Below are 16958 nucleotides of genomic sequence, written 5' to 3'. Positions count from 1 at the left end.
TTCTTCTTTTTGTACAGATGGGGTCCGTGTTGCCCAGGCTGGCCTAGAATTAGACTCAAGTGATCCTCCTGCCTCAGCCTCCCAAAGTGCTGGGATTACAGGTGTGAACCACTGCACCCAGCCAGATTTCTGTGGTTTGTTTGTTTGAGATGGAGTCTCACTCTGTCACCCAGGCTAGAGTACAGTGGCACAATCTCAGCTCACTGCAACCTCCACCTCCTGGGTTCAAGCGATTCTCCTGCCTCAGCCTCCTGAGTAGCTGGAATTACAGACGCATGCCACCAGGCCCAGCTGATTTTTTGTGTTTTTAGGAGAGATGGGGTTTCATCATGTTGGCCAGGCTGGTCTTGAACTCCTGACCTCAAGTGATCCACCCAACTTGGCCTCCCAAAGTGTTGGGATTACAGGCGTGAGCGAGCCATGGCGCCTGGCCTCAGCCAGATTTCATTTTAAAGGCTCATCCTGGCTGCTGAGGGGGCTGTCAGAGGGCAGGAGTGGAAGCCAGGAGACCATCAGGAGCCACTGCCCTCACTGTCCCTGTGACATCAGGCCCCTCACCCCTCTAAACCTGTTTATTCACACATATGTGTGACTGTGAGAATCAAATCTGGAATGAGCAGAAATGCACTTTGCAAAGCTGAAAAGTACGCAAAATGCAGGGATTCCCACCTTGCTAGAAGCGGACAGTCCTTTGGAAATCTGCTGGGTTAGATCTCTGTGGGGTTCTTGGTTGGGACAGTGCTGGGGCTGAGTCCCTAACTGAACACCTCATATCCGAGAGAGCCCCCTTTCCCTGCCTAGGGTTATAGGAGAGGGCTCAGGGGCTGGGGAGGGGGGCATCTGGCTGAGGCCCGAGTCTTGAGGGGGAAGATGGAAAAGAAGGGTCCCTTTCCTGGCTTCTGACTCCCCCTGGAACAATGGTTCTCTTGTGTTGCAGGGAGGGCGACACCTTTGAGCACGGGGGTGACCACAGGACCACCCCGCAGCCATCCAAATGCACACACACAGCTCCTTTCATCCCGTGTCAGGGAGTTCTCTGAAATTTTCTGAAACTCATTCACGAACTCTGGCTTAAAGGCCTCTGAGCTTCTTAGAAAGGGGAACTGAAAGGGGACACCTACCTTTTTACCCCACCTTTTTTGTCTGGTCTTTCTAGTATTAACCCCCTAGACAGACCTAAAGGCTGATGCTGGGGGGAACCTGTCTTGATTGCTCTGGGCCAAATCGAGGGCACCTTCCTGATACTTTTGTTATCTGCCACTGGGGACCCCGTTGTTGAAGGGGGACTTAAGATTTTCTCGAAGGAGGGGTCACTGTGAGGGCCTTTCCTGCCTGCTAGGGGCTTCAGTTTGGGGGCCCCCTCTCCCGACCTCCGGGGAAGGGAGGGGTCCCCATCTCCCCCGGGCCTCTTGGGTCTTGGGGTCTCCCCGGGAGGCCGGAGGTTGGGAACCGGGCGCCGGCGAAACGATCAGGCCCCGCCCGCGAAGGTGGTGCAACGCCTGGCCCGGCCCATCCCATCCCATCCCATCCCGGCCACCCGGGCAGGGGGACCAGGCGGGCAGCGGGGCCAGGCGTCTGGGGCGCAGCATGCGGGGCGTGTGGCCGGCGCCCCTGGTGTCCGCCCTGCTGTCGGCGCTGGGGGTGAGGCGGGCGCGGCCAGGAGGGCGGGGGCGGGGGGCGGGAGGCGGGCGGGACCCCTTCCCGCACGGGCCGCTCCGTGGGCCGGTCTCGGTCTCGGGTGTCCAGGCCGGGGCGGGGCGCGGCGGTGGCGGCGCCAGGGTCGGGGCCGCTTCCCCATTCGGGCGCGAGAGCCATGGAGGCGCTGAGGGAGTCCGTGCTGCATTTGGCCTTGCAGATGTCGACCTACAAGCGGGCCACGCTGGATGAGGAGGACCTGGTGGACTCGCTGTCAGAGGGCGACGCGTACCCCAACGGCCTGCAGGTAGGCGCCCTCCGCTCCCTCCCGACGTCCAGGCGCCCCGGGCCCGGGCATGCGCGCTGTTGCTGCCGCGCCGCCCCGCCCCTACCTACCCCGCCTCTTCCCCTCCCTTCCCCTCCCACGTCCCGCCATCCGGGAGGGGCCGCGCCTCCCCGCAGCTGGAGCTCTGCGCGGAGAAGCCTTCCGGAGCCCACCAGTCTCCCCTCACCTGCCCCCGCCATCCCCAGAGCCTCCTGGCCGCCTGCTTCTGGGGCCTCAGCCCAGGTGGCAGAGTTGGAAGCACCCCCGAGACCCGAACTGGTACAGTTCCCTTTCCATAGAAGGCACAGTTTGTGAATGTCCCGGGACTTGCCCAGGCCCATTACCAGCAGAATCTACAGCTGTTTCTGTTGTAGCGTGGAAAGCCTTGCATCCCTGGAACCCACTCCCCTAGTCCGGGGCAAACTGGGAAAGTTGGTCACCTTATCCAGGAGGCAGTACCCCCCCTCCTCTTCCTCTTGCCCTCCCAATACCTGAGTTTCCTGGGGTCAGGAACCTGTCCTCTGCCCCCTCTCCCTGCCCCTTTTCCAGCCTACTCAGGAAGTCCAATCCCTCCCCTCCCCAGGGTCTCCGCCTGTGGGCATCTCATCTGCCCAATCCTGGGGAGGGCCCCACCCCCGTCCCTGCCTTGTGACAGGACATTGAGCAAGGCTGCTTTCTGCCCTCCCCTCCCTGGGGGGCTGCACTGGGACAGTTGTGGCCAAGACCTCAGCGTCGGAGGGGTTTGGAGCCAGCCAGGTGCGTGGGAAGGTGCTGGAAACGATGCGGACACCCTAGGAGACCCAGTGGTCTGGCTCTTGAGAAGCCAGTGTAGAAAGAGGAGCTGGGGTACCCCAGTTCCCAGAGGACTTCTGCCAGGTAGACCAAGGGAAGTATTCGGGAGAATCTTGGGGCCACTTGGTGAACTCCCACACAACTCTTCCCAAAGGCGAGCTTAGGATGAGTGGACGCTTACAGACACGCCTCTTAGAAGCAGGAATAATCCTCCCAGCGCAGGGAGACACCACTGATGGAGTTCCTCCTCCAGGAGTCACATAGGCCCAGGGTACCCAAACTCATGGTCCCAAGGGCTCTACCCACTGGGATGTGTGGTACCCCTGCTTAACCTTCAGGAACACTCCTGAGAGCTGTAGGGATTACTGTCCCCACTTGCAGATGTGGAAACTGAGGCTCTGTGAGGGGCAACCACTGGCCTTCGGTCACAGAGCTAAAAATCTGAGAGCGACACGTCAAACCCCGTCTGTCTCAAACCGCTTCCCAGTGGACTCTTCTTAAGAGGCTGAAGCCAGCAGGAAATTAGATTTCTGGGGCAGGTGCTTTTCCCTTCTCAACTCAAAACAGAATCTAATCAGCAATGTTTTTCAGTCTCATCTTCCACAGAAGGGTCTAAATATATCAACACAAAAGCATTTCAGAATTCACAGCAAAGTAATAATGCTGTGTTGCTGTCATCCTCACAGCAGCCTGTTTGGGGTATAGCCTTTTTCAGATGAAATAGCACATTTCTCTGGGGAGGGCCCCCGGCCAAGCAGGAGGAGCCCCGTCTCTGAAGCCAGCGACCCGGGTTTGAATTCTTACTCCACTCATGACCTTGGGCTAGTGGCTTAATCTCTTTCAGTGGCGATGGCCTCACTGTGAAATGGGTGTTAGAGAAAGTGGATGTCATGCATATTATACGGGGCCTGCTAGGATTATTGTTTTCTGACCCATGAAGTAAGGGCTGGCGTGGCCACGTTATTGATGATAAAGGTGAGGTACAAAGAGAGGTTAGAGACATTCCTGGGGTCGCATCGTTGTCATCTATGGTTGGAGTTAGTGTCCTGTCCCCAAATGGATACATTTTCCACTTTCCTTGCAGGAAAAGGCAAAGAGGTTATGCAAGGATTTGGGGCATTTTTGTGGGTACCCAGCTTGGCTTGTGTGGTGCTGCCACAACTTCCCCACAGTGAACATGAATTAGCCAGTGCTTGCTTTTCTGAGTCAAGAACCCATTCATCTCCATTTATGAGGCAGAGTATTCTATTAATTTAATGTTTTCAATCATTGGTTTTTTTTCCCCCAGTGTAAAAGCTTTATATGCTCACTTGGGGGAGAAAAAAAGATAGTCAAATATAAAAAGGAATTAAAAACGGAGCAGTAATCCTGCCACTTGGAGATAACGGTTTCTGGTTTTTCACACTTGTATGTATATATTTTTAAACATAATTGAGCTCACTCTAAATACACAATGTTATATCCCGCATTTTTCATTCAGCATCATCTACATTGTCAGAAACTTCTGAAACATGCTGCCATTAAAAATCATAACACCTCATGGTACCAACATATAAAAATATATTTATTCAATCCAGTGTAGTTGGACACAGGCTCAATTGCTGTCACTCTATGGGTGACCCATTTTTTAGCTTTTCAGATTATTTCCTTTGGGCCGGTTGCTAGCAACACAACTTCTCCCTCAACTTTATTTATTTATATTTATTTATTTATTTTGAGACAGAGTCTCTGTCTGTTGTAGAGGCTGGAGTGCAGTGGCGCAATCTCAGCTCACTGCAACCTCCACCTCCCAGGTTCAGGCGATTCTCCTGCCTCAGCCTCCAGAGTAGCTGGGATTACAGGCGCACGTCACCACGCTCGGCTAATATTGGTATTTTCAGTAGAGACGAGGTTTTGCCATGTTGGCCAGGCTGGTCTCGAACTCCTGCCCTCAAGTGATCCTCCTGCCTCAGCCTCCCAAAGTGCTGGGATTACAGGCATGAGCCACCATGTCCAGCCTGCGCCCTCAATTTTAGACTTTTTAAAATAGACCCTTCACCCCAAATCCTTTCTCTTGATGGACAGCTAAAAAATAAGCTACTTGATTTTTCAAGATTTTGAAGTCCATTAGTTTTAGGAAGTACCAAGTGATCAACACCAATAACTAATATATGAAAACTTCCATTTTTCAGCCAAACTTGCCACATTTGTTACTTTATTACTTGCCACATTTATTTATTTATTATTATTGGACCTGCTGGCCAGTGTTGAATTTAACCAGAGCAAAATTCTACCTGTACCTCACCTGAAAGGGTTTTTCTTTGTCTTTCTTTTTTTATTTTTTTTGAGACAAGGTCTCACTCTGTTGCCCAGGCTAGAGTGCAGTGGAGCAATCTGGGCTTACTGCAGCCTTGACCTGTGATTCTCTCACCTCAGCCTCCCAAATAGCTGGAACTACAGGCACGTGCCACCATGCCTGGCTAATTTTTTGTATATTTATTAGAGATGGGGTTTTGCCATGTTGCCCAGGCTGGTCTCGAACTCCTGGCCTCAGGTGATCCTCCTGCCTCAGCCTCCCAAAGGGCTGGGATTACAGCCGCCGTGCCTAACCTTTTCTTTTTCTTTATCCCATATTTTAGGCACAGATTACTTGCAGTCTGCTAAAGTGAGTCACTCTGAACCAAGGACAGAATTCAAAGGAAGCTGGCTCTAACTTGGAGCCCCAGCTCTGTCTCTCCTGGGCTGCGAGACCTGAAAGCAACTCGCTTCCACAGCTTTCTTTGTAAAATGGGGTTAATATTATTAGCCCACCTCTCAGAGCTGTAAAGGCTCAAATGGGACAGTATGAGGGAAAGCATTTTGGATAATGCTTAGAAAATGGATTTGGTTATTAGGTTATTATGAGGATTATTACAGAAACTTACTATGAGTGACATGATATAATAATATACGTCTAAATATGCTAGCTTTTGCTCTGAAGCTTCTGCTCTGCCAAAGCCAGTTGCCTGATCTTCCCACACCTGAACATACACCATTTTCAGTGGCAGGAAGGGAAATAGCTGAAGTTACACCTGCAGCCTGAACTGAGGAGCAGATGGCCGTGTCTACCAAAACCTTTGAAATTCATTCAATTACTTCTAAAAATCTTTTTTTGTTGTTGTTAAGAAAAAAAGAAAGGTGAGATATTAAATTCTTACAGTTTTCTCATTTTTTTCCCACCTTGCACAGGGCGCTCTTCTCTTCTCTTCTCTCTTTTTTTTTGGAGACAGAGTCTTGCTTATTGCCCAGGCTGGAGTGCAATGGCACAATCTCGGCTCACTGCAACCTCCACCTCCTGGGTTCAAGCAATTCTCCCACCTCGGCCTCCCCAGTAGCTGGGATTACAGGCATGTGCCACCACGCGTGACTAATTTTTGTATTTTTAGTAGAGACGGAGTTCTACCCTGTTGGCCAGCCTGGCCTCAAACTCCCCACCTCAGGTGATCCACCCGCCTCGGCCTCCCAAAGTGCTGGATTACAGGCATGAGCCACTGTGCCCAGCCCTTTTTTTTTTTTTTTTGAGGCAGGGTCTCGCTCTGTTGCCCAGGCTGGAGTGCAGTGGCATGATCATGGCTTACTGCAGCCTTGAATTCCTGGGCTCAAGCGATCCTCTCACCTTGGCTTCCCAAAGTGCTGGGATTATAGATATGAGCCATCATGCCTGGCTAAGGCTGTCTTTCCAGGGTGATTTCAGGGACAAGCCCACTCAATACTTTAAAAAGACATGTCTGTTTACCTGGAGTTGTTATCAACTCTGTTTGCCTATTATAGCCTTGAGGTTCGAGAGTCTGAGAAGTCACACCTGGGACCTCATCCAGCCTCCTCATTTTACAGATGGGAGACTGAGACCCAGAGACTGCCCAGCAACACACAGTGGGGTATTTGACTTCTCAGGGTTACCATCTTTCTCCCTTGCTGTGGAGAGCTGGGTGTTCCTTCTGGGAAGCGAGGAAAGCTGGAAAGTACTTGTAAATATTAGCCTTTGATTCTTGCTAAGATGTGAGGAGTGCCCTCCCCTACAACGGATCATATTTTAAGCTGTTACCAGTCATTTAAAGTCAGGCATCTGCGTGGGGTGGCAGACAGGGCTCAGGCGGAGACAAGAGGACACAAGGACTTGAGAGTTTTGCTCTGGACAGACCCCAGTGCCTCAGCCAGAAGGCCACCTCATGGAAACTTTACTGGAAGAAACTTCCCCAAACTGACTTTGGGGAACTTCCGGAGGCAGGGTTCCTCGCAGGCTGGGCTGTCACAGTCGACTTGCTCTCAAAGGCTTACTCCAGGGAGCCTGGTGCCCCTGCCAGCGCTCCCGGGTGGCCGGGCTTCTGGGCTGCAGAGGGATGGGATCCCTGCCAGACCCTTGGCCAGACCACTCCCATTGCTGCTTCTTGCAGCCCAGGTTGCTGGGTTCTGCCATCCCTTCCGACCTGCCTCTGAAAACCTGGCTTCGCCTGGCTCCCCACCCTTTCTGCTCCTGGCTTGTCTCCTGGGCCCCAGGCAGCGGGCCCCGTCCTCACCTGCAGAACTTGTTCTTGCTGTAAGCCTAGGTGAGCCAAGCACTCAATTCTGTAACCAAATATGTGTCCCGGATTAGGGCTTTGTTCCCTTGGCTGCGGAAACCGTGGGAACTCCTAGCTGGACAGCGCTGCTCTTTTTCCCTTACTCTAGCTCTCTCGCTCTTTCTGTTTCTCTGGCTCTCTCATTTCTTTGTCTCGTTCTCCACCTCTCTCTTTTGAGGGCACCCCCTCCCTCTCATTCTCTTTCTGCCTCCCACGACAACAACTAGGAAATTAAGCCCACCAGCGAGCTGAGCATCTGCAGTGATTTCTGCATCTTCCAGGCATCAGCGCTGCCTCTTAGCGGATGGCCATTTCACAGTCCCCTCTCCTGAGATGGACCGGGCTGCCTGCCACCGATCCTCCTACCCTCCAAGCTGCTCAGGCCAGTCTCCCATACTTGACAGGACCTCATTTCCAAAAGAAAACTAAGAAACCAGTCGCATTTCCCCATGCTGTCACCTCATCTCGTGGATCCCCTCCACAGTCCCATGAAGGAGGCTGGGCAGGTGCGACAAGGATGCAAAGAGAAGAGACTCAGCCAAGGCCAGCGGCCATTGGAAGCAGATCGGTGCCCTGACTCATGGCCCAGCCCTTTCCATTGCACCCAGGAATTGGCCAACCTGCCCTGGAGAGGCCTCCTGATCCTGGCCCAGTACCTTTAGGTGACTTCTCCTGCCCCAGGGAGAGGCATCTGGATTCGTTCTGCCTTCAGAGACAAGGCTTATCCAGAAACCATGAGGCCCGTAGCCGATAGTACAAGACAAGCAAAGAGCAAGACAAAGGTTAAAAAGCCCATTTTCAAACTCCATTTGCCATTCTTGCCTGGAACTATGAATTTTTATTCAATTCTGGCTTAATTTTAATTTAATTTTGCAGTGAACACCATCTGTTTAGATTCAGCACTTTGCATCAAACAGTGAGGGTCAGCTCCACTTCCTGTGGTAGGTCTGCAGCTGCCAGTCCTGGAGACATGGGTTGCCTCACTGTTCTCTCTCCTCTCTCTTTGCCTTCATGCCCCGACTTCCTGTGTTTCTTCTGGAGCTAACACTAATACCTACTCTTAGGAATGTTGTGAAGATAGGCTGGGTGCAGTGGCTCACGCCCGTAATCCCAGCACTTTGGGAAGCTGAGGTGGGCAGATCACCTGAGGTCAAGAGTTTGAGACCAGCCTGGCCAACATGGCGAAACCCTGTCTTTACTAAAAATACAAAAATTAGCCGGGCGTGGTAGCACGTGCCTGTAATCTCAGCTACTCAGGAGGCTGAGGCAGGAGAAGCGCTTGAACCCGGGAGGCAGAGGTTGCAGTAAGCCGAGATCGTGCCATTGCACTCCAGCCTGGGTAACAGAGGGAGACTCCGTCTCAAAAAAACAAAACAAAACACTGTCTCACGGCCTCCTTGTGCCCTGTGAGCCGAGCCATGATAATGGGGGCATGAGAGGCCTAAAGGAGGAAGGATGAAACAAGTTCAGGGGCAGCAGGACACATACGTCAGTGTCCCTAGGCAAGGCAGTGCCTGCTTCAAGTCCTTGGGAACCCTCTGAGTACCAGAGACCAAGGTAAAGTGTGTGAGATAACCGATTACTCTGAAAAAGCACTTTATAAACATTTGAGTACAGTGTACATGTTAGCATCATACCAGGCTGTCTCTCTCTGCACCAGGCCCTCACAGCCTGAAGTTTTAATTCATGAAGGTAGCATGGTCTGAAACTTTCATTGCTCACTTTTTCAGAAGAGATTCTTGAGGGATTTGAGCGGGTGGCATCCCTCCCACTGCCTGACCCAGCTGCTTCAGTGTCTGAGCCTCCTGGACCTCCACGGAAGTGTCTCTAAGCCCCAAGATCCTTTGCTCAGTTTTGTTTTGTTTTTTTTCCGAGATGGAGGCTCACTCTGTCGCCCAGGCTGGAGTGCAGTGGCGCAATCTCAGCTCACTGCAACCACTGCCTCCCGGGTTCAAGCGATTCTCCTGCCTCAGCCTCCCGAGTAGCTGGGATTACAGGCGCCCATCACCACTCCCGGCTAATTTTTCTGTTTTTTAGTAGAGATGTGGTTTCTCTATGTTGGCCAGGCTGGTCTTGAACTCCTGACCTCAGGTGATCCTCCCACCTCGGCCTCCCAAACTGTTGGGACTACAGGCATGAGCCCCCGCGCCCAGCCCCTTTTCTCAGTTTTGGAACCCAATTTTTTTTTTTCCACAGAAAGTGCTTGTGTTCCTCCATCTCTGGTGCAGCAATTCCCAGTCATTTCCTGCCCAGTAAATACCTAACCATGTCCACGTGGCTTCTCAGTACCCTTCCCTCAAGTGACCCACTTCATTTCCCCGAGTGCCAGGGTGGGACTCCCTCAGGGCTCTGACCCGGCACCAGGGGCACCCCTCAGGCTGTTGGTGGGGCCGTGGCAGGTCAGAGTCTGAGTCTCCTCATCTTCCCTGACAGCTCCCCCTCTTCCTGGAAAGCTTTGCTCCCTCCACCCTGCCCTTCCCAAAGGATAAATCTAATCATGTCACTCCAGTCCTCAAGAGGAAGTCCAGGCTCTTAACCTGGCTTTCTGTGCCCCTGAGGATCTAGGCCCTCCTCTCCTCTCCCATTCCCTCTTATCTGGCCAGCTCCTACTTATTCTGACTGACCCAGGCCAGACATCACCCCTTCCAGGAAGCCCTCCCTGATTGAACCCCTGCCCACCCCAGTCTGTTTCTTTATCTGCCTCCCTGCTGGGCTGTGTATTTCCAGCATGGCCCTGAGTTGGTGCTCAGCTGTTAGCACATGACACAGTGTCACTGAACACATGTCACCCCACCTTCAGGAGACCCTTCCTGTCCTGTGGCCGTGGGTTTTGCAGGAAGCATCTCTTGGAACAGAGGAGAACCCCAAGCTGCCTTGGGTGTGAGAGGCCTGGGCCGTCGGCCCCCATTGCTGCTGGCTGGTGTGTCCCTCCTTGGGCAGGGAGGGCCCTGCCACACCCTGCACTTCCTCTCATTGTGCCTCTCTTCCTGTTTAGCTAGACTGTTAGGCTGGAGGGATTTTTCCTCCCTTTCAGGACCTGAATGGAGCTATTTCTCCTTGCATCTCTGCCAACATGTCCCAGGATCCACCTCTGATCCACTGGTGGGCTCGGGCATCGACAGCTTTGGGTTCCAATCCCAGCTGTCCCCATTCAGCTGGGTGGTGAGAAGCCAGGGTCTCACCTCTCTGGACCTCAGTTTCCTCACTTGTAAAAAGAAAAAAACAAGGTGGCTTGCGTGTTTTTGCGTGGGATTATGAGGGTTTAATGAGCTAAGGATGTCTGTGCTTCTGGGAAATGTGAGCCATGGCTGTGTCACCCTTGTCCCTGACCCCGCTGATGTGGGGGCTCTGCAGAGAGCCCAGCTGGGTACTCACTGGATGCCTGCAAGTCCAAACATCCTGTTCTTTTTTGAACTCCTCACTGGAGAAACAGGGAAAAGCTGTAGTTTATTCCTTCCACTCATATCGAGTGACACAAAAAAAACAAGCCTGTCGGGGCCGAGCTGCTTGACTCTCTGATGTTTGGGAGCAGATCTGAGCAGCTGAGCAGGGTGGCTGTTCCTTTCCTGGATTAGGGCTGAATCTGTGGGAACCAGACCACCTCTGAGACAGGAGGCAGCGCTGATGCCTCCCCAGGGCCTGGGCCTGCTGCGGAGCCCCTTCCTCCAAGGGAAGCGGGGCCCGGGGCTCACGTCTTCCCCACCCCTCCTGCCTCCTTCCCTGCAGGTGAACTTCCACAGCTCCCGGAGTGGCCAGAGGTGCTGGGCTGCACGGACCCAGGTGGAGAAGCGGCTGGTGGTGCTGGTGACACTTCTGGCGGCAGGACTGGTGGCCTGCTTGGCAGCGCTGGGCATCCAGTACCAGACAAGTAGGTGCCTCCGTGTTGCATGGTGGGCTTGACTCACTGCTGCCCCCGGCTCTGTCAACTTGGGTGAGGGGGGCTTCCCTGCTTAAACAGGGGCAGGCCTCTGAGGCCAAGGAGGGAGCCAGGCCCAGGGGCGTCTGGGTGCTGAGACAGACCAAGACCCGGGAAGTGGGCAGTGTGGGTGGTATAAAGGTCTCACACTTGAGTCCACATCCTGTCCCAGCAACTTGCTGGCTGTGTGACACTGGAGAAGTCACTTATTCACTCAGCCTGTGTCTTCTCTAATTTAAATGGGAAAACAGTACCCAACTGGGGGATGGGTCTGCGGACTAGAGATAACATAGTCACATAGCTGGTGCCTCGTAGGACTTCTTCAACTTTAGCTCTGGGTACTGTTGTTGCTAGGATGTGGGGTAATTACACACATAGGCTGACTTGCCTGCTATCTCTAGTTCCAATAAAATAACAATAATGCCCTCTGTTTACTGAGCTCTTTCCTCGGACCAAATACCACACCCCTCGCTTCAGATGCAATCTCATTTCCTCCTGGAGGCAGCCCTGTGAGGTGTGGTTACTTTTGGCCCCTTTTCCATATTAGGAAACTGAGGCACTGAGATAGAGTGACTTGCTAATCCAATGCGGAGGTTGGAATTCACCCACAGGCTTGAGCCCAGGCTCCACCTCCCTTTGTAATCCAAGTACGCTCCAGAGCGCATTACACCCCCAGGAGAGCTGCCCTTCCAGGATCCAGCTGCCCATCGTGTTCCTTGGTCGGTGCCTTTGTCCCACTTTGAATGGTGATACAATTGGGCCAGTCTGATCCTGCTACAATTGGGCCACTCTGATCTCAGACATCCTGTAGGGGTCTGAGACTGGTTCTCTGTTTCCAACTGAGTGGATCTAGCCAGCTGCCTCACACAGGATTGATGCTCAGTAAACGCTTATGAAGTGCGAAGGGGTGGATCCAAGTTAGAAGTAAGAATGCGGAATTAGCCAAAGCCAGGACCTCTCAGTCCCCTGTGCCCCAACATCTATTCTGATGGCAGATGGTTCACCTAGTTGAGCAGCCTCTGGGGGCTCTGCTTAGCGTCCCACCCACTGACTCGGTCGCTCACCCCGTGAGAGAGATGAGGAGCTTTCACAGGATCTGGGAACATCCACTCCAGGCTGTGTGGAGCCTTCCCTCTGTGAAGTTGCTGGCCTGCGAGGGTGGCCACGGTGCGCTGGGGTGGGGAGGAAGGCCTAGCAAAGAGCAGGGACTTCATCTGAGCATTCGTCCATCCCTCCTGGGTTGGGCACACAGGTATTCATTAATTCCACAAAGATAGGTTGTACTTAAGAAATAATTGCCAGATTAGTTAACTATAATGGTTTGTAGGTGTTTTACCAAATGTGCCTGGCTCAGCAGGTGCTTAATGCATATTTGACTAATTAATGACTAGTTTTCAGGCACTTAACCAGATGTGCTTAGCATAGTGCCTATGCCATAGGTGTGCAGATAGTAAAATGAATAAATTAATGTTTAAATGAACAAAGGGGTAAGAAGGAAGATCAAGCTGGGAACAGCCTTTCTCTGCTGAGTGTATGTATATTGTGTGATTGTGTCCTGGTGTGTGTGTGTGTGTGTGTGTGTTTGTGCCTCCTCTACTAACAGGACACAAGCTCGTCATCCTCTCCTGCCACTGCCATGTCGCCTCATCCTAAATCAGCTCTAGTTCAAAACCCACCTGCTGGTCAGTGTGGACCCTGGCCAGCACGTCTGCACAGCCCTTGGCTCAGAGCAGCGGGAGCTGGCCAGACTCCGGCAGCCAGTGTTGCCCTGACACTGCCCCTCGGAGCTCCCAAGATACGTCTTCACCAGAAACCAGGAGGGAGTCCCCACGGGCCAGCTCTTGATGATCAGACCCAAAACATTTCTGTTGTTATTGCCCAGCAGGGCCCCTTGGGAGGAATCCTGCTTCTGCCTCTGTTGTGTCCCTCTCTGGGTCTCAGAAGGATTTTCTCCAGCCTGGACCTGGGAGAGGAACATTCTTCCCCTGGAGTGGAGCTGGGCAGAGGATCAGGTGACCCCTGAGCCACCTGAGAAAGCAGTGGCCACCCCAGATATTAACAGTAACCTCATTACCCAGGAGCAGGTGCTGGTGCTGGCCACATCTGAGCAAACATCAGGCCAGTCAAAGCAAATCTGGCCGGGCGCAGTAGCTTACGCCTGTAATCCCAGCACTTTGGGAGGCCGAGATGGACAGATCACCTGAGGTCAAGATGTTTGAGACCAGCCTGAGCAACAGTGAAACCCCGTCTCTACTAAAAATACAAACATTAGCCAGGCATGGTGGCGCACAACTGTAGTCCCAGCTACTCAGGTGGCTGTGGTGGTGCACACCAGCTACTCGAGAGGTTGAGGCAGGAGAATCAGTTGAACCTGGAAGGCAGAGATTGCGGTGAGCCAAGATGGCACCACTGCACTCCAGCCTGGGTGACAGAGCAAGACTCTGTCTCAAAAAAAAAAAAAAAAGCAAATCTTCTGATGATTCTGAAGGCCAGCCTCTGGGAATGTCTGGGCACATAGTACAGTTTTACCTACCTTCCTGCTATGCTTCCTTTCCAGAAACATGCTGGTGCTTTGCAAACAGAGGCAGCGAAACAAACAATACGTTCTCCAAGAACATATTTTTTTTTTTTTATTATACTTTAGGTTTTAGGGTACATGTGCACAATGTGCAGGTCTGTTACACATGCATCCATGTGCCATGTTGATTCCCTGCACCCATTAACTCGTCATTTGGCATTAGGTATATCTCCTAATGCTGTCCCTCCCCCCTCCCCCCACCCCACAACAGTCCCCGGAGTGTGATGTTCTCCTTCCTGTGTCCATGAGTTCTCATTGTTCAATTCCCACCTATGAGTGAGAACATGCGGTGTTTGGTTTTTTGTCCTTGCGATCGTTTACTGAGAATGATGTTTTCCAGTTTCATCCATGTCCCTACAAAGGACACGAACTCATCATTTTTTATGGCTGCATAGTATTCCATGGTGTATATGTGCCACATTTTCTTAATCCAGTCTCTCGTTGTTGGACATTTGGCTTGGTTCCAACTCTTTGCTATCCAAGAACATATTTTAAAGAAAGCATTCTACACAGTTTTGAGGCCAGGCTGTCCAGATGAGTGTCTGTAAATTAAATCTAGGATCTGTTTCTGCTTTCTCAATTGATCATGCATGTCCCAAAGGAAAGAAATGTTTGCTGCCTCTGCAGGTGGTGAACAAGTGCTGAATAAGGCCTTTCATTCATTCGGTTGTTCATTCAAAAACACGTATTGAGGCCGGGCGCACTGGCTCACGCCTATAATCCTAGCCCTTTGGGAGGCCGAGGCAGGTGGATCACCTGAGGTCAAGAGTTCAAGACCAGCCTGGCCAACATGGTGAAACCTCGTGTCTACTAAAAATACAAAAATTAGCCAGGCGTGGTGTTGGATGCCTGTAATCCTAGCTACTCAGGAGGGTGAGGCAGGAGAATTGCTTGAACCCAGGAGGCAGAGGTTGCAGTGAGTCTAGCTTGTGCCACTGCACTTCAGCCTGGGCGACAGAGCAAAAACTCTGTCTCAAAAAAAAAAAAAAAACCACGTATTAAACAGCTGCTAGTTGCCAAATACAGTGCTAGACAATGGAAATATAAAAACGCATAGGATATTGGCCTGCCCTGAAGTTCACATTCTAGTAGGAGAGGTGGACAAGGAGGTGGTCGTGACATAGCACAGTAGCACAGCAGGCACCCAGGCCGCTGAGGGGCCCAGAGAGGGAGGGGGGTCTAGGAAGGTTTCCCTAGGAAGACGGGGCCTTAGATGAGGGGGCCTGGAAACTATGAAGTCATCAAAATGCATGAAGCACCTCCTCGGCCAGGAATATTTCATGAAGTTTCTGCAAACCATTAAATAGTTAAATAATCAAGCCATTGCTCCTTAAGCACCTCGTAGGTCCCTAGCCCAGTGTCCAGCAAAGTAGGCACTGAGTGAAGAACTCAAACCTCTGAGACTGCTTTATTTATTTATTTTTTGGAGACAGAGTCTCACTCTTGTCACCCAGGCTGGAGTGCAGTGGTGTGATCTTGGCTCACTGCAACCTCCACCTCCCGGGTTCAAAAGATTCTCCTGCCTCAGCCTCCCAAGTAGCTGGGATTACAGGTGCCCACCATCATGCCTGGCTAATTTTTGTATTTTTAGTAGAGATGGGGTTTCACCATGTTGGCCAGGCTGGTCTCGAACTCCTGACCTCAGGTGATCCGCCCACTCAGCCTCCCAGAGTGCTGGGATTACAGGCATGAGCCACTGAGCCCAGCCTCTGAGACTGACTTCTGGGACTAGTTTCTTGTTTTGTTTTTAAACCCAAGTCCCTGTGTGATAACAGCAAAAACCTTAATCAGTTAATTAATCAGTTTGTCTCTCTCTCACACACAGACACATTCACACAGATTCTGATGCGTCTTCCCGCGTTAGGCTCACTCTCAGCCTGTCTCCTGGGCATCTCCACCAGCCAAGATATTGTAAAATTTTCCTTCCTGTGGTTTCATGTGTGAAAACAATAGGTATTCTTTTCCTTCTCTAAGTATGGAGTAATATCGTAATACTCAACAGGCTCTTTCAAACTACATGGATATTCTCTCCCTGCCCCATAAAGATTCTGGTGCCTTCCCCGAGTTTGGGAGCGGAGCATGCAACTGTGATTAAGACAATTTGATTTAGAGATATTTAAAATGGCACCATCACCCCCACCATTTCCTTTCTCTGTTTTCATGCGTAGTGGCTCCATACTTTTTTTATGGCACACCTCTCGGCTGTGAACAATAATTTTTAATTGTGTGATTATCTCAAAGTCAGATCACCCTGATTTTCCTGCTGTTGTACGGCTGCTCTGAGCCCTTTGTCAGCCACGCATCTGAAGGACTTTGTGTTTGTCATCAAATGTTACTAATTCCACAAATGAACCTCTGCCCACTGGCCTTATGTCCCTGAGTGAGGTGAACACTGCCCCTACTAGCTCGTGCATTCTTTGCTGCGCTCTAAAGACTGGCCTGAAACTTCAGACCCTGAGACTCGAGGAAGCTGAGCCCCCGTGCCCAGCCATGGCCATCATCACTGTGAAATCTGTGAAAATGGTCCTACCTTTCTTCCTAACTTTTAGGTGGAGAAACTGAGGCACGGAGTGATGAGGTCACTTGCCCAAAGCTCCACTGGCAAAAGTAGAAAACTGGATTTGAACCCAGATCTAGTGGCCTCCAAAGTCCACCCTGTCTCACTGCCTCCCTGTGTGGTGGGGAAACGGATCTCAGCAGTCAGGCTGCACCAGCCCCTGGTTTGACTGGCAAAGAGGCGGGGAAGGAAAGCAGAAAAACACAGCCTTGGCATGGCTGGACCGAGACAGGCCTGGGCCCAGCTCTCAGCTCTCTGCCCTCCCACATAGCTGGGCGACCTTGTTCCGTTCACTCCCTCAGTTTCCTCATCTTTAACTAGGGTCGTGATGCCTGCATCTGATGACTTGTAATGAGTTAAATGAGATCCTGAATGTGTGCAAAGTGCCTGGTGCACAGCGATGTTCAGTAAAGTCCCTTTGGTCATCAGCACAGCCTGTGTGGATGGACGATGGGGCTGGGCCTGTGATTCTCTGTCCTGCACAGTCAGCTTCGTGTTGCTGCCTCAGGCCAGGCCTCTGCACAGGCCACCCAGGCTTTGGGTCCTTTGGGAGAGCTCAGCTGCCAACCTTGAGGCAG

At 52.0% G+C, this 16958-nt stretch overlaps 1 protein-coding gene across 3 annotated transcripts in view; it reads left to right on the top strand.

Moving 5' to 3' along the window:
* The window catches only part of ECE1 (endothelin converting enzyme 1), a 133055-nt gene that overhangs the window by 57969 nt on the left and 58128 nt on the right, over nucleotides 1-16958 (top strand). For 2 of the 3 annotated variants that reach the window (XM_032759205.2, XM_032759206.2), the window contains exons 2-3: nucleotides 1856-1942; nucleotides 11056-11197. In XM_032759205.2, the coding sequence (XP_032615096.1) occupies nucleotides 1856-1942; nucleotides 11056-11197 (229 nt within the window). Of the gene's footprint in view, nucleotides 1-1521; nucleotides 1642-1855; nucleotides 1943-11055; nucleotides 11198-16958 lie in introns of those variants that run through there. The other variant, XM_032759204.2, reaches the window with a different exon arrangement.

The sequence above is a fragment of the Hylobates moloch genome, unplaced genomic scaffold, assembly GCF_009828535.3.
Source record: "Hylobates moloch isolate HMO894 unplaced genomic scaffold, HMol_V3 SCAFFOLD_9, whole genome shotgun sequence".
NCBI lineage: Eukaryota > Metazoa > Chordata > Mammalia > Primates > Hylobatidae > Hylobates > Hylobates moloch.
This window is presented reverse-complemented; position numbering and strand designations above follow the sequence as displayed.